The sequence below is a fragment of the Homarus americanus genome, unplaced genomic scaffold (genome assembly GCF_018991925.1).
Source record: "Homarus americanus isolate GMGI-L3 unplaced genomic scaffold, GMGI_Hamer_2.0 scaffold29924, whole genome shotgun sequence".
Lineage (NCBI taxonomy): Eukaryota > Metazoa > Arthropoda > Malacostraca > Decapoda > Nephropidae > Homarus > Homarus americanus.
The window spans coordinates 240,860-268,722 of NW_024734270.1; the positions used below are offsets into that span (position 1 = coordinate 240,860).

Sequence of the window (27,863 nt, forward strand, 5' to 3'; positions counted from 1 at the left end):
ATATATATATATATATATATATATATATATATATATATATATATATATATATATATATATATATATATATATATATATATATATACTTTTACATACATTTATGTTTATAAAAAAAATGCTTTGTATAAAATTACAATAATTTTTGTATCAAAGTCATAAATTGAGAGCCGTGTGGTGAGCGATATTACCTTAGAGATAACAGACACACGGGCTGTCACTGGGACTCTGTGAACCATCCTCCTCCTCGGGGCAGTTACAGTCGTCGCTGTTGGAGATAATTTTCACTGCTTGACGCTGTAGATTAAGACAGTCTCACGGTACCTGTAAGACTCTCTCTTGTTCGGTCTCACGGTACCTGTAAGACTCTCTCTTGTTCGGTCGTGTCGTGTGATGATAAACATTATTCGTACATAAACACCCGAGTACTTAATGGTTAGATTTGCTTGTTTCAGCTCCTCACCCTGCTTGTGTGACTGTCTGCTGCTGCATGTTGGTGTCGTGCACTAGAACACCGGGGTGACAAACACACCCAAGTACTTATTTTTGTTTTGTTTTTCAATTTAAGATTCACATTATCAACACGAGTCTTTTAACTTCATTTCCCATTAACCAATATGGTTGAGTGATGGAATGTATTGATATGGTTGAGCTTAACACTAAATGTGACCAGGTAGTGATGATGGTGACTGGATCCACTCACTAGTTCACGTCATCACTCACGCACCACCGGGCTGTACACACGTAGATTTACACTAATGCCTCACTGTTTACTGCTCAATAATCAGTTTTGGCAGTGTTTTTTGTCATCATACTTGTGGCGTGACGGTGCTGTTCATAGTCCTGTCATAAGCTGCTGCTAACACTCGCACACCCAAGTAAATATCACATATCCACAGAAACAGATAATGCGTGTGTTCTTTGTATCTCGAACACACAAGTAAATCTCTGCCTCGTACTACAGTAAGAGTTAGAGCAGTAGCACATAATATTTTTGAAAGGTGCGGGAAAACTAATCGTAAGTTAGTTTAAAAACTTCCTTCACTCAAGGTACACAAACTTACGTGCGTGTCCATGCGCGTGGGTGCAAGCCGGACATGAATTAAAAGCAGTATGATTCACTCTTTAGGTTTCATTCTTAGTACCAAAAGATGAGAGAATATCAATTAATTTTGGGGAGATCAAATTTTTTCTAGTAACAAATTTTCTGACATTTCGAGTAAAAAAAAACACATTAAAATTTTTAGTGTTTTCAATGCTATTAAACATCTGAATGTAGAAGAAATTGTTCCGTATAGAGTAGTCTTGGTTCTGGTACAGTGGCGCCTTGTGTGGGCTCATACTTAGACCTTTTGCAAATAACAGCGACGGTGGAGCATGGTGTTGGTAGGTGTAAGGTGAGGACGCTCCTGTAGTGAAGGCTGTGGAGGCTGGTGGTTGTGGTGGTGGGCGAGTCAGTGTCACGTCAGGAGGAAGAGGAGGGAGGTGAGAGTGGCAGGCACCAGCAGGAGTGTCGACACCCAGGCGGCTGAGTTACCGTGCTGCATGGCGGCCGGCGGCTCCCCTGCCAAGTCAACCACAACTACATATTACTCCACAAAATGATGTCCATCTCTGTCATAAGTAAATCCCAGAAGGTAAATAAGAGGAGGAGACTATGTTATGTGGCACAGAAGACATCAGTATTCCACACAGCAGCAGCCACACGTCCCTCCACCACCAGCCAATAAAACCTAAATTCTACCAGCAAGACTTTGGTCCCACGCCCCTGGGTTACTGCTGCGAGTCTGGGGGCACCAACCTGAGGCTTCATCTACAAGTCAAGTAGCTGGTCTGCTCCCCGACCTCACTCTGGCCTCAAACACCTTGGGTGTAACACAGGGAGCACAGTGCATAGTAAAATTGTAACTTAAAGCACTGACAACTTTTTTTGAGACACCCAATGTAGAGTTATTTATAAGACGTTTATTGTGTCGTGTAGTAATGAACGGAACGGTATCTGAAAATCATGGCCGTTGAAACAGCATCATGTACTTTAGACTCGTGTTGATATAACCAATTATTCATGCTGGTTCACCTGGCCCAGATCGCTATTGAAGATAACCATTACACTGAATAAAGCACATGAACATTACATAAATCTTGTCAGAACATCGATTTCCTCACACAAAATGCAGGGCAAGGAAGACTATTCTATTTCAAAGGTTTATATCCCACTCAAACTACTGCACCCGGAGACACCATGAAATTTAGACTAGTCTGCCCTGCCCAATGCCTTTGTTAGAGAAAAATGCAAATCAGCTTGGGCGACTTCTATTGCTCTTCTTTCATTGAAAGTTGAGGTTCAACCATCCAGGGTTATCTTACGACAGTGGGGAGAGCTGGTTCTCTAGCAAATGTAGGAGTTTATTCAGTGTAATGCCTGATAATAAAGTACGATTGTGTAATGTAACGAATAGCAGCACTTATATCGTGTGTAGTGTGGCAGTGTTCACTTATGAGTGTAATCATACTTTAGCTACACTTATAATAACTTTATTGTCTTAGTCGAGATGCTACACAGGTACAGTTTAGTTACTGATGACTGCTGGTAATTTGTCCAGTTCACCCATCATGTGTGCAGCAGGACTCCCTTGCATGATAGTCTTTGTATAAAATGTTTGAACAGCTGTGAAGGGCACACCTGTATTACTAGTCTGTAGTGCTGCACCACCAGACCTGCCTCCTTTAAGTATAACATTGAGGTGTGACTTACAATTATTATACAGTACGATGTATGGTGCAGTTACCCAGTGTAGAGCGTGGCAAGTGTAAGTGTTATATTTACCTTGTATGACGTGGACGAGGACACTGTCGGGTCGTCCTGACGAGGGCCAGCAGGAGTAGTTGCCGGAGTCCTGCTGGGCTGCCGTCGTCACCGTCAGGGTGCTGGTGGTCACGTTGGCTACCTGTGTCACCACCTTCACCCTCCTCGAGTCTCGGTCTACCAGCCGGTCATCCTGGTACCATAGTACCAGACCTGTTGGTGAACAACACCTGGTACTGTACCAGACCTGTTGGTGAACAACACCTGGTACTGTACCAGACCTGTTGGTGAACAACACCTGGTACTGTACCAGACCTGTTGGTGAACAACACCTGGTACTGTACCAGACCTGTTGGTGAACAACACCTGGTACTGTACCAGACCTGTTGGTGAACAACACCTGGTACTGTACCAGACCTGTTGGTGAACAACACCTGGTACTGTACCAGACCTGTTGGTGAACAACACCTGGTACTGTACCAGACCTGTTGGTGAACAACACCTGGTACTGTACCAGACCTGTTGGTGAACAACACCTGGTACTGTACCAGACCTGTTGGTGAACAACACCTGGTACTGTACCAGACCTGTTGGTGAACAACACCTGGTACTGTACCAGACCTGTTGGTGAACAACACCTGGTACTGTCCCAGACCTGTTGGTGAACAACACCTGGTACTGTACCAGACCTGTTGGTGAACAACACCTGGTACTGTACCAGACCTGTTGGTGAACAACACCTGGTACTGTACCAGAGAACAACACCTGGTACTGTACCAGACCTGAACAACATACTGGTACTGTACCAGACCTGTTGGTGAACAACACCTGGTACTGTACCAGACCTGTTGGTGAACAACACCTGGTACTGTACCAGACCTGTTGGTGAACAACACCTGGTACCAGACCTGTTGGTGAACAACACCTGGTACTGTACCAGACCTGTTGGTGAACAACACCTGGTACTGTACCAGACCTGTTGGTGAACAACACCTGGTACTGTACCAGACCTGTTGGTGAACAACACCTGGTACTGTACCAGACCTGTTGGTGAACAACACCTGGTACTGTACCAGACCTGTTGGTGAACAACACCTGGTACTGTACCACGTTGCCCCTTTTATTAGTCACTAAGACAATAGTAAAGGAACATAGTTGTGTCGGCAGCAACAACAGTCACGGGGCTGACTTGCACCTAATGAGAGAGGAGAATGAGTCGGTGCAGCAGATGGTCTCCGTGTTAGACGGGAGATCCGTCAGGGGAGAGGTGCAAGAATATATAATAAGGGGAAGGATGTGGATCACGGGCCCTTGTTTCCTAAAGGAAGCACAGTAAAGTACTCTGAATTATTACGCAATGAATAAAGGTGTGTAATATGTTTATGAAATCTTGATTAATATCTACAAGGGAGTATGTGAGTGTTGACCGAACAAGATATTGAACTGAATCCATTTCTTAAAAACTCTGATGTTACTAACTTGTATGGCTGGGACCACCACTACCGGCGGAGCAGTTAGTGAAGTGTGTTAACTATACAACTGTTCTTGATTTTATGGATACATAGGTGCGAGAATAGTGAAGGTTCTCAATAATAATAATAATGTGTGTGTGTGTGTGTGTGTGTGTGTGTGTGTGTGTGTGTGTGTAAGAGAGCTCACCTGGGATAACAAGCTCCTCCTTGATGACACACTCGAGGGTGACAGTACTGCCAAACTGGACGTACATGGTCTCCTTCCCCAGGATGTTGGCCCGCGCCTCTGTACAACAACAACAACTTCGTTATGTAATAAATAATCATACAATGTCTATTATACATTTGCTGACGTCCCAGTGAACAGCTTTGTGTGGAAGACCATTATTAGAAATGTGTGGAGGAGGTGACGATAACGTGAATAGGACACGCGCACTTTGAAGCACGCACGTACACGTACAAACACATGTAGACATACCTGTACACACACGGACACGTACACATATACTCACACGTACACACATACATACACACATACACACACACACACATACTGTACATACACACATTCATACATACACACATACACGCACATACATACACGTATAAACGTAAAACGCTGCCATATCAGCTGCTAACAATCAAATATTTATATTCTGGCAACATACAGACTTCAATCACATGACAATCATAAAATACAACATTTGAAATATGACGCTAAACACTGTTATTGGCCAACACATTATTACGCGTACTGTACAAAAAACTCATATTGGCTAAGTCAATTACGGTGATATATAAAAAAGTGTAATAACATGACACGGATATATACAATGTGTGTATACAGTTAGGTGTACAGTGTGCACCAGTAAATTGTTGAAGCGTTGACACACATTCCCATGATGAGTGTTGTGTTTAGAACTTCATTAGAGTTTTGAACAGATAAGAGACTTTGCATAATAATGTTAAGACAAAATGGTAGTCCTCCATAAAAATTTGGAAGACATGTAAGATTTTCATGAAACTTTTATACATTCTGTCAATGAGAACTTTCGCAAAACTTCCACCAAATTTCTTACTTACACTGAAACTACTAAATATCTCCTGGTATTCTCGCTCTCAGATGAACTCGGCTTCAACTATTTTTTTTAATCAGTTCGTAACCTAGGCCTACTTGATCAAATTCCACCTGATTTAACCTATTAAATAACTAACCTAACTTAATCTAACCCAACCTAACCTAGTATAAAGTAACCTAACTTAATTTAACCTAACTTAATTTAACCTAACTTAATCTAGCCTAGTATAACATAACATAACAACATAACCTATTTTAGCCTAACTTGTCTTAACCTAACCTAACCCAAACAGAGATTAGTTCCTTCCTGGATATTCTTACCGTCAATCCGTCTTTTGCTTAACACGAAAATCAGACAATAACATTATCTCGTCAGGGGAATATTAGGGGCCGTTAAATGCAGGGGTTGACTGCTTGCTTTTTTACCAAACATTAATCATAATTGCTTCTTTGGGAGGTGGTGGATGTGAGTCTCAGGTGGAGTATAAGAGTTTCTCAGTTTAAGAGATGGAGTTTTTAGTGATGTTTCTCAGGTAGAGTATTAGAGTTTCTCAGTTTAGGAGGTGGTGGATGTGTTTCTCAGATGCAGTAACGATTTTTTTTTCCGTTTTAGTGTTACTGTGACTTGGGTGTTTCTTAGGTTCAGTATTTGATTTTTATTTTTTTTTAAATATTCGATTTCCTTGACGCCTTTTTTTTACGATATCTTGATCCCTTGAGTACGATGACAACCTCTTGAGTACAATGAGTTAACCCCTTTGCTACAGTCTTTTAATCCCGCTGCTTAACTCAATGATGAACTATTAGTCACCCATATTAGTTTTATATTTAAACACTGTCATCAGAAAAGGATGTTCTCACCTTATTAGTTTCCCCTTTAATTACGTGAATCATGTGAAGAGACCAAAGCTTATAACGTTAACAAGGGTCACCTAGGCGTGAATTTGTTTAAGGTGTAGAACCTGTCGACAACACAGCAACCACACCCTTAGTTAACGAGCTACATGACCCAGTGTCAAGGAATAGTCCGTAAAGAAACTTGCCCATAATTTCACCCTGCCTACGAATCAATCCCGGGTCCACTCGTTTGCAAGATGAGTATGCTGACCATTACACCACAGGTCGCCATCTCCAAATATTAGAGACGACAAGAATGCGAGAGGCGTGTTATAGAATTCCTAGTGGGAGAACGGGACACTGACATTAACGGGAGGGAGAAGGAATAATTGTAAACAAGATAGGGACGAAACGGGATTATTAATAAAGGGAATTAGATATATAATGACACTGAGGTGGTGGTGCATTAATGACGGGAAGAGGGAAGCCGAGGAATACTGAGAGGTGGGTAAATACAGCACCGAGTCTAATGTATATTATACCATACATGGGAGTCGTATGTTAGGTCATCCACGTGACTGTGAAATGATTTATTGAGGAAGACAACACACAGGGACTGACCTACACCAGTAAGGTTGTACAGGGACTGACCTACACCAATAAGGTTGTACAGGGACTGACCTACACCAGTAAGGTTGTACAGGGACTGACCTACACCAGTAAGGTTGTACAGGGACTGACCCAGGACCAGTAAGGTTGTACAGGGACCCCTGACCCAGACCAGTAAGGCTGTACAGGGACTGACCTACACCAGTAAGGTTGCAGCAGGGACTGACCCCAGGTCTGGGCATGCTGTACAGGGACTCTGACCCATTCAGTAAGGTTGTACAGGACCGACCACACCAGTAAGGCACAGGCCAGGACCGACCCACACCAGTAAGCAAAGCAGGGACTGACCCACACCAGTAAGGTTGTACAGGACCGGACTCCACACCAGTAAGGTTGTACAGGACTGACCCCACACCAGTAAGGTTGTACAGGGACCGGACCCACACCAGTAAGGTTGTACAGGACTGACCCAGACCAGTAAGCTTGTACAGGGACTGACCCCACAAACAGTGCATATGTACAGGGACTGACCCACAAATATAAGGCTGTACAGGACTGACCCACACCAGTAAGGTTGTACAGGACTGGACCTACAACAGGTTGTACAGGGACTGACCCACACCAGTAAGGGGTTGTACAGGGACTGACCTACACCAGTAAGGTTGTACAGGGACTGACCTACACCAGTAAGGTTGTACAGGGACTGACCTACACCAGTAAGGTTGTACAGGGACTGGCCTACAACAGTAAGGTTGTACAGGCCCTGACCTACAACAGTAAGGTTGTACAGGGACTGACCTACACCAGTAAGGTTGTACAGGGACTGACCTACACCAGTAAGGTTGTACAGGGACTGACCTACACCAGTAAGGTTGTACAGGGACTGACCTACACCAGTAAGGTTGTACAGGGACTGACCTACACCAGTAAGGTTGTACAGGGACTGGCCTACAACAGTAAGGTTGTACAGGCCCTGACCTACAACAGTAAGGTTGTACAGGGACTGACCTACACCAGTAAGGTTGTACAGGGACTGACCTACACCAGTAAGGTTGTACAGGGACTGACCTACACCAGTAAGGTTGTACAGGGACTGACCTACACCAGTAAGGTTGTAAAGGGACTGACCTACACCAGTAAGGTTGTACAGGGACTGACCTACAACAGTAAGGTTGTACAGGGACTGACCTACACCAGTAAGGTTGTACAGGGACTGACCTGTTCAGTAAGGTTGTGGCTAGACTGACCTACACCAGTAAGGTTGTACAGGGACTCCGACCCCACACCAGTAAGTGTTGTACAGGGACTGATTCCACACCAGTAAGCTTGTACAGGACTGACCCACGGCATAACAGTAAGGGTTGTGCAGGACTGACCCACACCAGGTAAGCAGGCTAGGGACTGACCTACACCAGTAAGGTTGTGAAGAGGGACTGACCTACAACAGTAAGGTTGTACAGGGACTGGACTCCATAACAGTGGCAGGTTGTACAGGACTGGACTCCACACCTTGGCAGCCAGGAGCAGGGACTGGACCTTACACCAGTAAGGTTTGTAGGCAGGGACTGACCCACACCAGTAAGGTTGTACAGGGACTGGCCTTACAACAGTAAGGTTGCAGGCCCTGACCCACAACAGTAAGGTTGTACAGGACTGCATTCCCCACACCAGTAAGGTTGTACAGGGACTGGACCTACACCAGTATATTGTACAGGATCGACTCCACACCAGTAAGGTTGTATAGGGACTGACCCACACCAGTAAAGGTTGTAAGGACTGACCTACACCCAGTAAGGTTGTACAGGGACTGATTCCACAATCAGTAAGGTTGTACAGGGACTGACTCCACCAGTAAGGTTGTACATAGGACCGGGACCTGAATTGTAAGAAGGTTGTACAGGACTGACCTAGCTGGGGCCAGTAAGTTGTACAGGGACTGACCCACACCAGTAAGGTTGTTGTATAGGGGACTGTGACTCCACACCAGTAAGGTTGTGCCAGGGACTGACCCACACCAGTAAGGTTGTAGGGACTGACCCACAACAGTACCTACACAGTAAGGTTGTACAGGGACTGACCTACACCAGTAAGGTTGTACAGGGACTGACCTACACCAGTAAGGTTGTACAGGGACTGGCCTACAACAGTAAGGTTGTACAGGCCCTGACCTACAACAGTAAGGTTGTACAGGGACTGACCTACACCAGTAAGGTGACCTACACCAGTAAGGTTGTACAGGGACTGACCTACACCAGTAAGGTTGTACAGGGACTGACCTACACCAGTAAGGTTGTACAGGGACTGACCTACACCAGTAAGGTTGTACAGGGACTGACCTACACCAGTAAGGTTGTACAGGGACTGACCTACACCAGTAAGGTTGTACAGGGACTGACCTACACCAGTAAGGTTGTACAGGGACTGACCTACACCAGTAAGGTTGTACAGGGACTGACCTACACCAGTAAGGTTGTACAGGGACTGACCTACACCAGGGTTGTACAGGGACTGACCTACACCAGTAAGGTTGTACAGGGACTGACCTACAACAGTAAGGTTGTACAGGGACTGACCTACAACAGTAAGGTTGTACCAGGAGGCGATGAGCGGCTGGGTGTTCACCTGGCAGGAGTAGGAGCCAGCGTCGCGGGGTTGAGTGTACCTGATGGTGAGCGTCCAGGAGTCCTTCACGTGCGACACACTGATGCGAGAGTCAGACGAGAAGGTCACCTGACCAGAGCTGAGCACGTGTAGGTCACGACCTCTGATCCACGACACCTGTACACCAGAGACACATCTGTTAGCGTCAACACCTGTGCTGGGGTTGTAAGGGGCATGTTAACATGTATGACCAACTGGACTGGAAAATAATCCATAATATCATGAAATATCGAAGCCTCGTTGTCTCACTCAAGTGCTTAGTGCGATCATTCCCTTACTCACTCGTCGGAAGAAGAGTATATTTATTATTTGTGAAAGCAAAGTATGTAATGACTCTTACACCTTTACCGTGATCTCTAAGTAATAATTCGGGAACAAAATTCTACAGCTTGACTTTATTAACAAAATTATCGTAGCTGGAGTCTTCAGGACCTGGGGCATCTGTCACTAGATTCTTGTTATGTTCCTATCGTTTCCTGCTCAACAGAAACACCCCTCCTAGATACGTGTTGCATAACTGATGGGTGGCAAGTGAGTTAAACCCACCCTTCTCGGGGTCATCTACCTGATATTGTATCTACCTGTCTCTTGGGTATTATTTTGATATGTTAACTACCTGTGTGTTGGCCGCTGTGTGTTGGTCAGCTGCGTCTACCTGTGTCTTAATCAGCTGCATCTACCTGTGTCTTGATCAGCTGCATCTACCTGTCTTAATGAGCTGTTTGACATAACCTCTTAACTGTTTTTTATCTGTCTTTGTATTGTCCACCTGTTCCTCTTGCTTAAAACTACATCTAACTGTTATAGTCACGTCTTCATAACTCTGTCTCTTAACCAATCGCTTAATATCGTTACTTTATGTCTCTCGGTACAGCTGGCTAGCATTGTACCCACCTGTCTGTTGCCCAGCTGTTTAACTATACAGGTGAGGGAAGCAGCTTGACCTGCCCGGACGGTGACGAGAGTAGCTGGGTTCTTGAGGAAGTACGGCCCATCAGGTACACTGTCACTCTCCTCCTCGCTGATGAAGGGCCCGTCACTCATACTAGCTAGCCCCTTCACCTGCCCGTCACTCATACTAGCTAGCCCCTTCACCTGCCCGAGACTTATACTAGCCAGCCCCTTCATCTGTTGTCGTTGTTGCTCCTTTTGCCGGCTATAGCTTAAGCTCTGTTCTACCCCCGTGGTCGTCTTGTCTGGCTTGGTCGTGTCGTTACCTCTCACCACTGTAAGTAAAAAACAAAATAATAATTCCATTAATTCGTAAACCATGATGACATACTGGTAACTGGAGTTAACTGGTGCTACTGAAGTCTTGGGTTCGATAGCGTATTTATTGAGCAGCGTTGAGGTTATCTATTTTGAGTTAACTTTGACTTTTCACCTACCTGGTTGTTACAGAGAAAAGTTAGATTGACAGATGACAGGATGACCTTCACTTGTCTCTCCTGGTCACTGGTCCAGTAAACACCTCGAGGTCTAAAAGAGTTACTTTGTAAATGTTTATCAGCTATCAAAGGTTGGGTGATGCTGGAAAATGAGATGGTAATGAGATAGTCAGAAGCTTACTTTAGGCTCCACAAAACTCCCAGAAAATGAGAAAAAATACAAACATGAAAAGAAGAATAAATGGAAGTTTCTCACCTGATAAAATGGTGTGGATAAAACACAGAAAACGTTCAATTAATTCATTTTAAAATATCTAAATTACAACACCAGGAACACATTCTTGTCATAGAAAACGTAGCCATAAGTCTTGTTGGTTATAGTTGTGGAAATGCGTTCCTACACCCCCTGTGGTAACCCGTGTCTACAAACGGCAACGTCGCAATAGTAGCATCACTGTTTATGAATGAATGGTTATGGGTGATGTAGCGACGTATTAATTTATGGCACACGGTGATTTGTTCCAAGTTTATGAGTGGAGGTCTGTAGTCAGTCACCAACCTTCGGACATGAGGACGGTATTCTGATTGTTGAGCAGCCAAACACGCGGTGATGTAAGTGCAGGTGCGCGCCCCACTCAGGGTACATGACCGACCTGGGGTACAATTTGTCGATCAGGATATTGGGTGTTTGTTTAATTTATTTCTTTGTTTGTTTCAGTTTTTTTTTGCTTGTTTGTAGAAGGCATAGCACAGTGAGAGGACTACAAGGTCAACGTCTGTATCTCTCTTACACACACACACACACACACACACACACACACACACACACACACTAAAAAAAGTTCTCAGCAAATTTTACCCCATTTTTTTTAGACAACATAAATTACAAAAGTTTACACAGCGGGAGGACTCGTTACATATAGCTCGTTTTTCCCTTTAACTTAAAACGTATAATAATAACTATAATTTGTGTATTAACTTAGGAGATGGGTTAGGTTAGGTTTGGTGAAGATGAATCCAAGTAACTCATTAATTTAAACAAAAAAACCAAAATTACATAAAAAATAACGATATAATTACACCTGAGACTTTACCTTAATTACATACCTGTAATTTAATACTTTAATGACAATATAATAATAACTTTGTAGCAGTGTTAACATGCAGAATCTTTCCAAAGTTTTTTTTTATGCTAATTTTGTCCATCAAGTTGTGTCGAGTTAAAAAAATGTAGTGAATATAGTCTGTGTAATTAGACTGGTTATTTTGTCTACGTTAATTACACTTTCATTCATCCAGTTAAGCGTGTTTTTTTTTCACTTAGTAGAGATATTTATCGTATTATCCTTTGTGAAATTGAACACAGTTTTTTGTCTTGCATTAAAAAAAAATGAATAACGAAGAATCTCCAACCCAGTTTATTTAACCTCTAGATTAACCTCACATGACCTAACCTAACCAATTTAGGGTCATTATGTTAGATTATAATTGCTTGGTTGATGTTGTCAGTATTAGAAAGGTCACGCACCCCAGCCAACCATTCTGTAGCTGACGGGCGCTCTGTACCCACACGGTTTATGAGAGAGATAAGATAAGATAGTGGCTTACCCCCCACATCTCCGACAGTGTGTATCCTAAGTGGGGAGGAACTTTGCTTGTTGTGAAATATGAACTACCTTGGCGGGGAGAATTGTGGCGTAAACACGAGGTGGAATTTCTAGTTAGATGTGAAACGTGTGTGTGTGTGTGTGTGTGTGTGTGTGTGTGTGAAATTTTAGTCATAAAACATCTGAGGCGGGTTGTGTGTGGGTCAGTGGTGGATGGGGAGGGTGTGTGGAGGGGTGTGGTGAGGGGTGTGGGTAGGGGTGTTGTGGGTCGGGGTGTGGTGGATGAGGGGTGTTGTGGATGAGGGGGGTGTGGTGGATGAGGTTGTCTGTGGGTAGGGGTGTGGTGGATGAAGTTGTCTGTGGGTAGGGGTGTGGTGGATGAGGGGTGTTACTGGCGTGATACAGATAGATGACTGTGTTGCATACGATTACTCTCACTCCCTCTCTCTAACCCTCTCATCACTCCCTCTCTCTCTCTAACCCACTCACTCACTCCCTCTGTCTAACCCACTCACTCACTCCCTATCACCCTCCCTCTCGATCACTCACTCACTGACGGCTCAAACTTATTTCCTCACTGGTGTTGCTCTTTACAAGATTAATCGTACTTGTTCAACCAAACGAAACTGTGTTCAACTTTATCTAGAGGCTCAGCACCAGTGTAATTTATAGATGTTTTTATTTTAAACCGAATGGGAGACTGTGTTTTTGTACCATTGTCTTTGTAAATATCTCTTGGTTTACTTGCGAGAGACATCTTCTAAAGTATCTCGCAAATTTACCACGAGCAACGACATAGATCAGGAAATTTTTGTTATGGTTTGATAAGCTGCCGGAAGATTAGGCACCTCCCCTTATTTCAAGTGATGATTAAAAACCCGACCCGACCCGACCCGACCCGACCCGACCCGACCCGACCCGACCCTTCCCTCCCAGGTAACGTAGGTGCAGTGACATAAATCCAAGATGGGAATGTGTTTCGAAATAGACTGTATAAATGTGTCACAGATGTATACTTGTATATGTATATCACAGGTATATAAATGTGTCAGGTATGTGTGTCACAGGTGTATACATAAGTCTCGGATTACGGGTGTATTTATTCGTCGCAGGTATGTATAAATATGTAAAAGGTGTATGAGTGTATCACTAGAATTACTTTAGTGTGTGACTGAAGGATATGATCATCAAGGTGTGTTTTACGAGATAGTGTTAACTGCACGTGGGCGTGTGGTCAGACTATAACATTGTGTGAGTCTGTGAGATGGTAGGTTCAGAGTGTGCGTGTGTCATGGTATTGTTTTAAGAGGTCCACACACACACACACACCAACGTCACCTCCCTCGCCAACAAATTTGATGAACTCTCCACCATAGTCAGGTTAATCACAGTTGACGGTGTTGCCATCTGTGAACGTGGCAATTTTTTTTCCTGAGACCTGCCACAAATGAACGAGGTGGGGGCGTTGGACTCTTCTGTCAGGACAAATTACGTCCGCCGCGGCTTGATATGGAGGCATTATGGGTATGCGTTGTGCCATGCGCTCATCCTTGCCACACTGCCTCCATCATAAGTATTCTGTGTGGCATACCATCCGCCTCGCTCACCCACTAGAGGCACTCTTATCAATCACCTCATTACCACTTCAGACTACCTCAGGTACCCATGTGCGAGGACTATAACGAAATTGACACCACATATCGAGGACCAGCTGCTACTGTTACAAGCTGTGATCTTCCCTACACACGGTCAAATCACCTTTGACCTTATCTTAACTGACTTAGCGGACCAGTACCAACCACCTCAACCAATGCCTCCTATCGGGTGCAGCACATACCTGTTAGTGCTCTGGTCTCCAGCTGCCACTACCAGCCACGTACAGAGACCCTACATCAAGACCAACAGGCCGATTACTGACTGTAATGCCTCTTTTCGGGCAGTTTTAATTTCCAACAACCTCATTTACTAAAAATAAAACAATAGGGGAAGGGGTATGATTTTAATATACTTACGTCGCCTCCAACTTCGGAAAAATACTCACTAATGTAATTTAACCCCCAAGTCTTAACTAACACTCTGGTCAAACTTTATCTCGCCCCCCACAACTTCCACCACAAATTTCCGGCCACGAGACACAGTGAGCGTAATATCGCGGGAGTGTGGAACAATAAACACAGCCGACCAACACCAGACTTCCCCCAAAACTTGTAACATTATCGACTGCAAATAACCCTGCATCGAGCCATGGCTGTTTTAATGGATTAGGTAATATAACCTGTCTAGTCTGGTCTCTGTTGCTCTCTGTAGCCGTTATCTTTAGCAGCTGTGGGACATAATAACACAGGATAATTATGACTACAGAAGATAATGACTATACAGAATGCTTACGATTTATAGAAGGTGATAATGACATGGTTCGCGATATAGTTAAGTGTTAGTGCATCTGTCAGTGCATCAAAATAGGTAAAAATTAGACTAGAAAATATAGAACCCTGAGACATTAATTTATTCCAGTAATTTCGAGTCATTTAAATCACCAAAGGTAATTTCTTGATCACCTTCTTATAGTTAGTATAGTGAAACCCCCCATCTAACGGGATATACAGAGAGATGAGTACGTTATATAGAGGTTTCACTATGATTCGTCCTGTGGCTGTTGTTCGGAGACATTAGTGTGGGGTATGGTGGTTAGGTCAGGTCAGGTTAGGTCAGTTTAGGATTGAGGCAGGTCAGGTCAGGTTAGGTTAGGTTAGGATTGAGGCAGGTCAGGTCAGGTTAGGATTGAGGCAGGGCAGGTTAGGTTAGGTTAGGTCAGGTCAGGTCAGGTTAGGATTGAGGCAGGTCAGGTCAGGTCAGGTCAGGTTAGGTTAGGTTAAAGGTTAGATTTAAAGTCAGACAAACATTCATTCTTACCGACTACTTTACCTGAGATAAGTCATTAACCAGATATTAGTCATTCGTTTTATACCTTCTCTTTACTATAAGGTTCACATGCGTAGCTTTGACATAATCTAAGCGATCCTTACTAAAACAATATCCAGTGTTAACCTAACCTAACCTGATCAAAACTAACCTAACCTGTCCTAACCTAACCTAACCTAACCTAACCTAACCTGATCAAAACTAACCTAACCTGTCCTAACCTGATTTAACCTAACCTCACATCACTGAACAATATCTAGAATTTACACAACCTAACATAACCTGTCCTAACCTAACCTAACCTGTCCTAACCTAACCTGTCCTAACCTAACCTAACCTAACCTAACCTGTCCTAACCTAACCTAACCTAACCTAACCTAACCTAACCTGTCCTGACCTAACCTAACCTAACCTGTCCTAACCTAAACTAACCTAACCTAACCTAACCTAACCTAACCTAACCTAACCTAATTTCTTCACACGGAAACATCGAGGATTGGCAGGAGTTATGTGTAAAGGAAGTGAAAAAATGTGTCTCTACTGATTTTCTTACTTTTTTATGTGCGTGTCTGTTATTTTTGACGAAATGGCCCCCCAGAGATCACTTGATTAATGAGAGCAGCTCCACACTCGGTGATTCTGCTGAGCCTTTGGTGAAAATTCATCGACTTTTGCCAGTGGAAAGTTCAGAAATACGTGATATATTTATTTGGTTTGGATTGTTAAAAAAAAAAAGTCAACAAATATGAAAGAATGTATTTGTCTGACTTTATTTTGTTTTGGTTTTTGTAACAAGCAATTGGTCCTAAAGGTGATGAGTCTCTCTCTCCCAGCACTCCCCACTACCACCATCTTTGGCACATACAAACGACTACAGTTTACTAACCATTAAAACAACTACCAATTGTACCTTAGAGCTGAAATTCCCCATAAAAAAAAAAATGACAACCTCCCTGTTTCTGCCACACACACACACACACACACAAAACGCTACGAGTGCATTGTATACATGAGAATTGAAAACCTGTTATCTAGCGCACAGTACAGTAGGTGCGGCCAAAAGAGTCACTCACCGCTCCATCTGTTGGGAAGACTGAGCAGCAGGGAGGAGGCCTCAGGTCGGCTCGTGGCTTTGTGGGTATCCTGAAGTAGTGCCGTAGAGTATAGTATTTTATCCTAACTTACCTCTCTCTCCTTGCCGGCCAGAATATAGACGAGAATTGAGGTGTATATCAAACGCGGGGCGAAGTTATGAGTCTGTCTGACTGTCTGGCGGTTATTGTCATCTCTGAAATAGTTTTATAGGGGTATTTTTTCTCTTAACAGTCCATCACGTCAGTCGGGAGAGGTGAGAGAGTGACTGGTGGGACGAAGACATTTACAGACTGGTAAAAAAAAAAATAGACAAATAAAAGGAATTTCAGTATAATAAATTCCTCAGCCACGACTTCTTTACCGAAGATGATTTTTTTTTCAATGTTAATATCAATGTTAATAATGTAATGGGTTTAGTTTTTATAATTTCAATTGTCATTATCAATATTATTGCTTGTTCAAATATCGTTATTTTTATAGTTATTACTGTACCAATAATATCATCATCATAATCATCATCATAATCATCATCATCATCATCATCATCATCATCATCATCATCATTATCATCATCATCATCATAATCATCAACATCATCATTATCATTATCATCATCATCATAATCATCATCATCATCATTATCATTATCATCATTATCATCATCAATACTAGTGTTATCAACCACATTATCACATCATAAAATACTTAACTTTATCATTTAATCTTTGTAAACATTTCTCATGGCTGTATAACAAGTCTTGATGCCAGTAACTAGAACTTAATAATATGTCTTCAACTGACCATAACCTTCTAACCTAAACTAACCTGTCCTAACCTAACTTAACCTAGGTATATTTGAAGCTAATCTAACACTCTCCTAAGCAAGGTGTTTTTATTTTTAATTAATCTAACTTCCCTTAGTCAGGTACAGCTTGACACACCAAAGTATACTAAGTAAATTTCTTCTTCGGTGTTGTGTTTCCTTCCTCACCTTTTCTTTCTTTTTACTATAATACACTTTTTAATTTTTTAATTTTTATTTTATTTATTTTTTTTTTTACTGGTACTTGTTTAGTTTTTTTTCTTCTGGATTTACCATAATACACATTTTCTTTTTCCAGGACACATCATTTTTTTTTCTTAACAGGATGCACATATAACGTTTGTTCCAGGATACACATGTTTGACCTTTTTTACCAGGATACACATGTTTGACCTTTTTTACCAGGATACACATGTTTGACCTTTTTTACCAGGATACACATGTTTGACCTTTTTTTCCAGGATACACATGTTTGACCTTTTTTTACCAGGATACACATGTTTGACCTTTTTTACCAGGATACACATGTTTGACCTTTTTTTACCAGGATACACATGTTTGACCTTTTTTTACCAGGATACACATGTTTGACCTTTTTTTCCAGGATACACATGTTTGACCTTTTTTTACCAGGATACACATGTTTGACCTTTTTTTTCCAGGACACACGTTAATTTTTTTTTACCAGGATACACATTTAAAGGTGTTTTTTTTATTAACCGATGGCTTTACTACCTCCAGCCCTGGCAATTTACCGTGACGGCCAGGGATGTTTACATGTTGAAGGAAAGCGCAATTATCCGGCAATTTCATCCGGTGACCTCAATGTATTGCTGGAGAACTGAGCCACAAACCTCTGATGTAAAGGGGGAAGGTAGTCGACTGACGTAATATATAGGACACTACACTATTGGAAAGCTGTTCCTTAGTTGGCCAGATAACATATTCAGTTAGTTTGGTATCCATCCGTTAAGCAATTTCTCTCTAACAGCACATTACGTCGGGGGTCCTCGCTTTTAATGGGAAAACTTGCGGGAAATATGGCCCGCTAGAGTACTTCCTCTGGGTGCTGGTTAAATGGGTCATAGTGCTAAATAGGCTCTAACCTAACCTAACGCTAACGAAACCTAGCCTAATCTAACCTAACGCTAAAGAAACCAAACCTAATCTAACCTAACGCTAACGAAACCTAACCTAACCTAACGCTAACGTAACCTAACCTAATCTAACCTAACGCAACCTAACCTAAACGTTGGGATGCGGGGTAATTAGCTTTGGGTTTCATTATAATTGAAAGCCTAATAGCCCTGGGATCCGTGATAGTCGAGGCACATTCGCAAAGGCATCAGTGTAATGTGACCCCCATTTAGGACTCGACTCCATTAGGCCTGTAAGCTATTGGGACTGTTTTTCCCAAAGGTGTATTAGCGCAAGAGCCGGGTACTGGTGGCTGATGGGGAGTACCGGTAGCTGGTGGGGAGTACCGGTAGCTGGTGGGGAGTAGAACTGTGACCTCTCCCCCTCCTGTGGGTCACCTGGTACTTGGGGTTTTCTCACATTGATCGAGGAATATCACTCATTTTCTGGCCCGTATTAACGCCTATTTCCTTCTGGGTACTTGACCACGCTACCACGAAGGTCTAGTACATAGTGTAATATAGTCACCCTCAACCTACCTGGCAGTCTTAGCTTGGTGTCAGTAGAAGGCAAGGGAGTGTTTGGTTCATTACTCTATACCTCAATGCTCTTCATACTCGTGTTGATGTACTGTAACGTGTGTAGCTACAGCCTGACGAACACCTGTGGAGGGAGAGTTTGTTCTGGTTGGTGTAGGTAACAGGGTTTGGGGTGGGTTTTTCTACACCAGGATTTTTCTTCTTTTTAATATTGAAGTATTTTTCTCTTCTTATTTAATAATACTTGGTACAAACTTTTTTCTTTAATATTAAACCCACATCTATATCGGTCAAGACGGATGTAATTTTCAACACTTTTGTAAATGTTTGTCTAAATTGTACTATGGTGATGATGTCAAGGGCGCCAGAATGCCATTTTGATCTCATTAAAGGATTAAATGCTTCATCTGCGACACTCATATTTTTGCTGTGCGTGAAATAATTCCGCTCAAAATGGAATGACGTTTCGTGTTTTAGGTTAAATAGTTCAGTTAATTCATCACAGCACATTAATGATTGAAATGTAAAAATAATTTTGCATTAGTGGCTTTGAAGACACGGTTGACCTAATTGTAAAGAAAACCGCTTGGGGCTCACGTCTCTCAACACGTGAGAGGACGCTAAGTGCTTCACTCGTCTCAAACACGGAGTAATTGCATGCAGTATTAACGAACTACACCGCAACTCTCTTGGAGCCAAAGTCTTCCTCCTGTCATGTCATAAATGAAGGAAGGGCGTCTTAAAGTCTGTGTCTCCTAAGTTAAGAAGAAAAACCTGGAGACACTTGCAGTAGCAACAAACATTGAGAAGATAGGTGGTGAGGAGGAGACTTTGATCTCCCGTCTCCCCTCAGGTGGAGAGACAAGCGAAAGATCTTCCTCCGCTTTCTTATCAAAAGCTGTCACTGTCACGTCATGTGTGAGAGATGGCTAGTGATTGAATATTGGTTCTTCAGTAAATATGAGACAGCGCTGACTCGTTAACCTCCTCCTCACGACGTGTGCCACCAGGCGGGGTCCTCCTTAACTCCCATGACAGGCAGGGAAAGTCTTCTCAAAATACGAGACATAGCGCAGGCTGCGTGAGTCGACTTCAGACACAACATAATACAGGGTGGGTGTCTCTCTCCTCGTCCACGGCCATTACGGTAGTGTGTCAGTCAAGTGGCAATGACAGACAGCTGACTTTACCCTCATCTCTTTCAGGAGTTGAGCTCACCTTCTCTTAGGGACGTGTGTGTGTGTGTGTGTGTGTGTGTGTGTGTGTGTGTGTGTGTGTGTGTGTGTGTGTGTGTGTGTGTGTGTGTGTGTGTGTGTGTGTGTGTGTGTGTGTGTGTGTGTGTGTGTGTGTGTGTGTGTGTGTGTGTGTGTGTGTGTGTGTGTGTGTGTGTGTGTGTGTGTGTGTGTGTGTGTGTGTGTGTGTGTGTGTGTGTGTGTGTGTGTGTGTGTGTGTGTGTGTGTGTGTGTGTGTGTGTGTGTGTGTGTGTGTGTGTGTGTGTGTGTGTGTGTGTGTGTGTGTGTGTGTGTGTGTGTGTGTGTGTGTGTGTGTGTGTGTGTGTGTGTGTGTGTGTGTGTGTGTGTGTGTGTGTGTGTGTGTGTGTGTGTGTGTGTGTGTGTGTGTGTGTGTGTGTGTGTGTGTGTGTGTGTGTGTCCCTCAAAGGTCGTGGAGTAGACGAGCAAAGTTCCCAGCCAACGTCTCTCCTCTTCATTAACGCCAGAGTTATGAACACAATTATCATTTCGCCTCTCAGGAAAATCTTTCACCGCCACCAGCTGCTGACACAATATGGAACAGTTAGCAGGATATTATCTACTATAACTCTAAGCCAGAAGGAAAACCTGACACTTTGAGAAACCTTTCCATGGAACGCTGTTGTCGCCAAGTTAAATTAGCCGTAAATATAAAGGAAGTCTAACACAAACCCAATAGTATTCTGGGAACTGAAACATAAAACACAGATCGTTGGTCTTGCACGTCACGCTTGGCTGAGTTTAGTTCAGCAAACATGCATGACCCCGAGAGCAGTGGATGCTTTTATCATGCAATATTTATTTCTTCTGTTTGTGAAGTAAGACATATTGAAAACTGACGAGTGTAAATTATGAAAAACATTGAATAAGCATTTGTCACCTCTTACATCCGTCATGAGATGTTATTTTCTGCCTTAGAGTGTGATAATACTCGCACGTCAAACATATTTAACAAAAGGTAATATTACCATCACAATACAGTACCATATCATTACCATAACATTACCATCACATGAACGTGAAAATGGGGATAAAATAATATACTAAAAATAAAAGTACAATAGTAAAATAATACTAAAAATAAAAGTACAATAATGTATCCATTACCTTCACAAACATGCTATGTATTTATTTCAGCTTTACGATCTATTGTTTAAAAATGTATACACCTGGAAGCCTTACGAGCAGCTAAATTTATTCACATCATTAGTACAGGGAAATTTACACGGACGGTAAACTTTTATCGAATGTATAAAAAAAAAATATTGTTTGTTTGTTTGTGTTTGTGACGGAGTTTGAACTTGTACGGAAAATAAGCGAAGGTAAAGTCAAAAGAAAATAGAGAAGCAACAAACAGAGGGAAAAGTTAGCGATACTTTTTTGTGAACGAGGATGAGAAAAGAGTCCTGGAGGAGGTGAGGGCTCTTCGTGTACGTTGTCAACCTCTTATGTACGTTGTCAACCTCTTATGTACGTTGTCAACCTCTTATGTACGTTGTCAACCTCTTATGTACGTTGTCAACATCTTGTGTACGTTGTCAACCTCTTATGTACGTTGTCAACCTCTTATGTACGTTGTCAACCTCTTGTGTACGTTGTCAACCTCTTGTGTACGTTGTCAACCTCTTATGTACGTTGTCAACCTCTTATGTACGTTGTCAACCTCTTGTGTACGTTGTCAACCTCTTGTGTACGTTGTCAACCTCTTGTGTACGTTGTCAACCTCTTATGTACGTTGTCAACCTCTTATGTACGTTGTCAACCTCTAATGTACGTTGTCAACCTCTTATGTACGTTGTCAACCTTATGTACGTTGTCAACCTCTTGTACATTGTCAACCTCTTGTGTACGTTGTCAACCTCTTGTACGTTGTCAACCTCTTATGTACGTTGTCAACCTCTTATGTACGTTGTCAACCCCTCGTGTACACTATCAACCCCTCGTGTACACTATCAACCCCTCGTGTACGTTGTCCCACCCCTGTACGTTGTCCCACCCCTCCAATGCTATGTTTCTGTACCTGTACCCTCGTTAACCACCCCGTATCCTTAATAAGGTCATTAGCACCGATAAACAATTTGACGTGTAGCAGTGTAGTGAAGATGACGATGGGGAAAAACTGCATGAGAGAGAGAGAGAGAGAGAGAGAGAGAGAGAGAGAGAGAGAGAGAGATTTTCATGTAGTCGTTATATTCATTATTAACTCAGAATATAACGTATCATTATCTCCAGGTAAAAATGTGATCAGAATTGGGTTATATATAAATTTATCATGTGAACACTGTTGGCCAATCAGAATGTAAGATTGATTTAAACCTGTAATATCAATTTATTTCATTCATTATTATATAGTTTCAAAGTTCAAAAAGTATGAAAGTATGAATAATTTGATCTTTCTTCATGTTGTATCAGTAAAACTTAAAAAAAAAATATCAAATTATTTACTTCATCTTTTTTTTTAATTCTAAGTTTATCTCACGTCAGTCATGTTGAATAAGGAAAAACACCTGATAATTAATGAGTCGAGGTTGTTGAGTTACACAGGTATACGTGTTATTAGACTCCTGTGCTTAGTAAGTTTTACCTGTTTAAGAGCAATTATGGCTAATTAGTATGCATAATATTCGTTCATTATCCTCTGAGGTATTTAAGGTGTTAAGATAAGTGAGAGTAAACAAAACTTCTATGAAATCTGACACTTATTAGGCTTTTAAGAGTCTATTCGTCTTCAGTAAGAGCCTTATAGCTATGCAAGAGATCCCGCTAATTATATAATATTATTTGTCTCTAAGCAAGTGTAAACAGTTTAATTAAAAATGAATTCGTATTAAGGTTTCCAGTGCGTTTAGGAATTTATAAACACGAAACAAAAACCCAGATTAATAATACGTAAATCACGATCATTAGGTGACACGGTCTTTGAGCCTCACATGTACTAGTAAATATCAAGTCTTAAGCCTCTTTGCGAGTTAGTGATTCTTCCCTGAGGTGTAACGTGAGACTTCAAACTTGGCTAAATCTTTTAACTTCAATGTGTGACTCATGTAAAAACGACGATATTGTTCGAGCATTAGTGTTCTCTCTCTCTCTCTCTCTCTCTCTCTCTCTCTCTCTCTCTCTCTCTCTCTCTCTCTCTCTCTCTCTCTCTCTCTCTCTCTCTCTCTCGTTGACCTAAAAATAGCGTAAAAACAAGACTATTTATACCTGTCTTGCATTAATAAACCTTCATAATCCTTGTATAAATTATAGTTCAGAATATGGTTGGTTGTAATGATACTGTGGTAACTCTTAGACCCCAACCTACCAAAGAACATATATTATTGTACATAGTTAGACACGAGAGAGCCGTTGCCGTGAAAAAGTGGCCCAACCAGAAACACTTTTCATGCCTTAGATTAGCTTTGTGTTGTGTTAGGTGTTGATGTTACATGCGAAGTCTCCGTTATATATTATATTTGTACACACTGTGACTCGTACCCCTCTCGATAGGGTTGTCAAAATCCTTCGTCCGTTGTCATATTGTCTAACATATAACTTTAAAAGATGTTTTTGGGGGGGGGGTTGTTTACAGGTGTGATCCCCCCCACTACTCTACCTTACCTTATGCTCAGGTAACTCCATTTAACATGTGGTATAATACTCTAATACTTACACACACATTAACTCATCCATGCGGTAGAGTTAGAGAGTGTTTTTCAAGCGTGATTATGCTTTTGTGTTTGGAAATATTATAATGGAGCAACACGTGATGAAGGTGCTTTAAAAGGGGGCAACATCCTCACCCGCCACAAAAGGAAAGAGAAAATCGATGAAACACTCACAACACAACATGCAACACAATACAACACACAACAGAGGACACAACACAGTAACTGTTTTAGCAATCCGATAATATTTTCCTTCCCTTAACCTGACAGAGCTGCTCTTTAAGTTCCCCACGGTGAGAGTTAACCATTTTCAGGCTACTTCTGACAAAACTTACCGCATGGAGAGGCCGGGACTGAATAAACTTAGATCATCTTAAGTAACCTTACCATACAAAGAGGCAGAAGCATAATACTTAACATGACCAAAGTTGAAAGAACTTACCGTAGTAGACCTCTTGTCAGGACCACAGCAACTCCAGTTATCAAAGTTAAAGGACCTTACCACAGAAGGCAACGAGGCAGCAGGCGAAGGTGAAGGTGGCTGTAAACGTCCCAACACCACCATGACCTCCCATCTTCTCAGTCCTGATGTTAACGACGGGGTGAATGACCGCGTGGGGGTGGGGGATACACACAAGAGTTCCGTCTCCTTGCTTTCTCCCTCAGTGATGGATGCCAAGTCTTGTTTCCTGAGCACCAATGTTTCCTGCTGCTTCCTGGTGGTGGCCTTCTCACTCACACATGTCTCTCTCTGCTCTGTACGTCATATGATGCCTGTGCCATGTCTTAGGTAGAGTGTCAGGATGAATCATTTTTTTTTCTTACGTTATTCCTGTTCATTTGTCATTTGAATATTTATACCATTTTGAGATTGTGAAAACTTTTCCTCTCGTTTTTACCATCAACTGTAGATAAAATGTGAAGGTTCTATTGTGATATGATTTGATACATTGATAAGGAAGGTTTGGTTATCTAGAAACATTATTATTTAGGTTTTGTGTGAATATGGACGACGCTGAGCTTATTATATAGTTGAGTCTAGGTCAAGTGATACTTAGTCTTAATATGTTCAACCTTAATCTAACCTTACTTAACCTAACCTAATCTAATCTAGATTAACCTAACTAAACCTAACCTAACTAAACATAACTAAATATAACCAAACCTAACCTAATCTAACCTAATCTTAAATAAACTTAACCTAATCTGACCTGACCTAACCAAACCCATTACTACTACACCTGGTTGATGGTAACTCCACTACATCCACCGTGTTGTCAGTACACACCAGCTGACCATCACTATCTACACAGAGTTAACACGACGGGTAATGATGACGAATATGTAACGCTTAGCAAAAATTTTCATCCATTCAGCGTTTGGTTCGTCCTATTTTTACCCATTATGCATAATTAGTGAAAAAACAGAGGGGATCTTTTTTTTTATACTAGATATGGACTCAACACCCTCCAATGGATGACCCAACAACAAAATTTTGTATATGTCGCTTGATGATTTATTTCATTGTAAAAATTCACTACCAATAAATATCCATCAATGTACGTAACGAACCTGTGTGTTGACTTTGTAATTTAATATAGATACCGTTCATACACGTAAACCTCTGCATGACTCAGGGTTTCACTGAGTCATCAACCTTCGTCAGAGTTAATTGGAGAAATATTTATAAACGTGTAAAGATAAGTGATTATTTTGGTTAATACCTGAGTGAAAACTACACTTGATATAAAAACAAAAAACAAAATCCATCACAAGTAAACAACATAGATTAGTCATGTCAGAAAAGGTGGGAGATTGGATAAATAACGCAGGTAAAAGTCAGTTCAAGAGTGTTAGTGAGATATGATGCACAACGACTCACAACATCATTAAATGTTAGACGCCGCCAGTAGTGTCTTGGCCACCTGAGCAACTTGATGTATATAACGGTAACCACCTGTCTGGAAGAGTTGTATTGATAACCAGCTGTCGGTGGGGCAGTATATGTAACCACCTGTGAATGTGTGTCTTCCAGTAACCACCTGTCTGGAAGGCTTATTTTAGTAACCAGCTGGCTAAGTGGAATTTTCATCTGAGTAACAGTTGGTTCAAATCAGGAGCCAGCTGGTAGGTGGGTTATACCAGCTGGTTGAATGATGATGTCATTAGGGAAGAGTAATAATGATGGTGATGACAGAAATGGCCCTGGAGTTTATGAATCGCGAATTAGTAAACAGATAAACTGCTTAATGGTCCCCTTCCCTCCTCACCCTTCCTACCGCCATCACCACCACCCATCACCAACACCCATCACCAACACCCATCACCAACACCCTCTCCACCACCACCGCCACCCATCACCAACAACCTCTCCACCACCATCACCCATCACCAACACCCTCTCCATCACCGCCACCCATCTCCATCACCGCCACCCATCTCCATCACCACCACCAAAACCTCTCCATCACGTCCATCAAACACAACTGAGTTTATAGTAATGATGGAGACAGCTAATGTTTACCTCACCATGATGGTCAGCTGATTGTTGGCACTGTGGCACACCAACCCCTCCCACAGTGCCAGGAGAAAGTGGCTCATCAAACAGCACACAAGATTATCAGCCTCGGTTGCGTATACGGCTCAAAGGCAGCGACTCATCTTTTCTGGGCAGTCAGTCAGTCTCAGTCACTCGATAACAGCTTAACCCCTATATACATTTAACCTAATCTAGCCTAACGGAGATAAATTTAAAACGATCACTATTAAAACGTATGTATGTATGTATGAATGTATGTAGACAAGTAAAGATATATACATGGAGGAACACGTCGTTTCTTAATTCCTATGCATAATGATGAGTAGGTTAGGTTAGGTTAGGTTAGGTTAGGTTAGGTTAGTTTGGGGAAATTGGAGGAGATAGTTTACCTAAGTTTCAAGGTGTGAACAGAACTGCACCTCGTTTTCTGTTGTCTCTAGAAAGAAGTATACTGTTGAATATATTAGAGTATACCCATCTCAAGGTATACCCATCTCAAGGTATACCCATCTCAAGGTATACCCATCTCAAGGTATACCCATCTCAAGGTATACCCATCTCAAGGTATACCCATCTCAAGGTATACCCGTCTCAAGGTATACCCATCTCAAGGTATACCCATCTCAAGGTATACCCATCTCAAGGTATACCCATCTCAAGGTATACCCATCTCAAGGTATACCCGTCTCAAGGTATACCCGTCTCAAGGTATACCCATCTCAAGGTATGCCATCTCAAGGTATACCCGTCTCAAGGTATACCCATCTCAAGGTATATCCATCTCAAGGTATACCCATCTCAAGGTATACCCATCTCAAGGTATACCCGTCTCAAGGTATACCCATCTCAAGGTATACCCATCTCAAGGTATACCCGTCTCAAGGTACCCATCTCTCCATACCCGTCTCCAGTATACCCATCTCAAGGTATACCCATCCAAGTACCATCTCCACAATACAATACTTGGTCGACTATACGTGTGTGTGTAGCAAGTAGCAGGGAGGGAGGGTAGCAAGGGAGGAGCCTTGAGCAGGAGGGATTGGCAGCAGGAGGGAGGAGCAGGGAGCAGGCAGGAAAGGTTATGTTGTTCTTGTGGTGTGAGAGACGGAGGGCCCTGGTAGAGTATCAAAGCTTCCATACATTTTCTTACCCCAGATTTTCTCGTTTATTAACTACTATCTGTCGCGAATGTACTATATGATGACATAATATAAGAATAAAGAATACAAATTTACAAAGACGAGATAATGCACTTGTGAGATTTTTACTTTCATTGGCCAGTAAAGTCAGTTCAGTTTATCGCACAGATGAAGCCACTGTCACAGGTAGGTCACGCAAGGCAGTGGTTATTTTTTACTAGAAATGTTTTCCAATTTGTGGAGTGAGTTACACTGGGAGGTGGCAGCGGTGTTGGCCAGCTAGGAGCGTCACACACACACACACAACCTCCCTCTAC

At 42.2% G+C, this 27,863-nt stretch overlaps 1 protein-coding gene across 1 annotated transcript; it reads right to left on the minus strand.

Moving 5' to 3' along the window:
* Nucleotides 1-88: 88 nt before the first annotated feature.
* On the minus strand, nt 89-27,863 carry LOC121870187 (zwei Ig domain protein zig-8-like). The gene is made up of 7 exons (XM_042371946.1): nt 27,676-27,863; nt 24,371-24,773; nt 10,355-10,686; nt 9,373-9,577; nt 4,463-4,561; nt 2,825-3,016; nt 89-1,561 (listed from the first exon to the last, which is right to left on the minus strand). The coding sequence occupies exons 2-7, from the start codon at nt 24,441-24,443 to the stop codon at nt 1,458-1,460; spliced, it is 1,005 nt and encodes a 334-aa protein (XP_042227880.1). The 5' UTR covers nt 24,444-24,773; nt 27,676-27,863; the 3' UTR covers nt 89-1,457.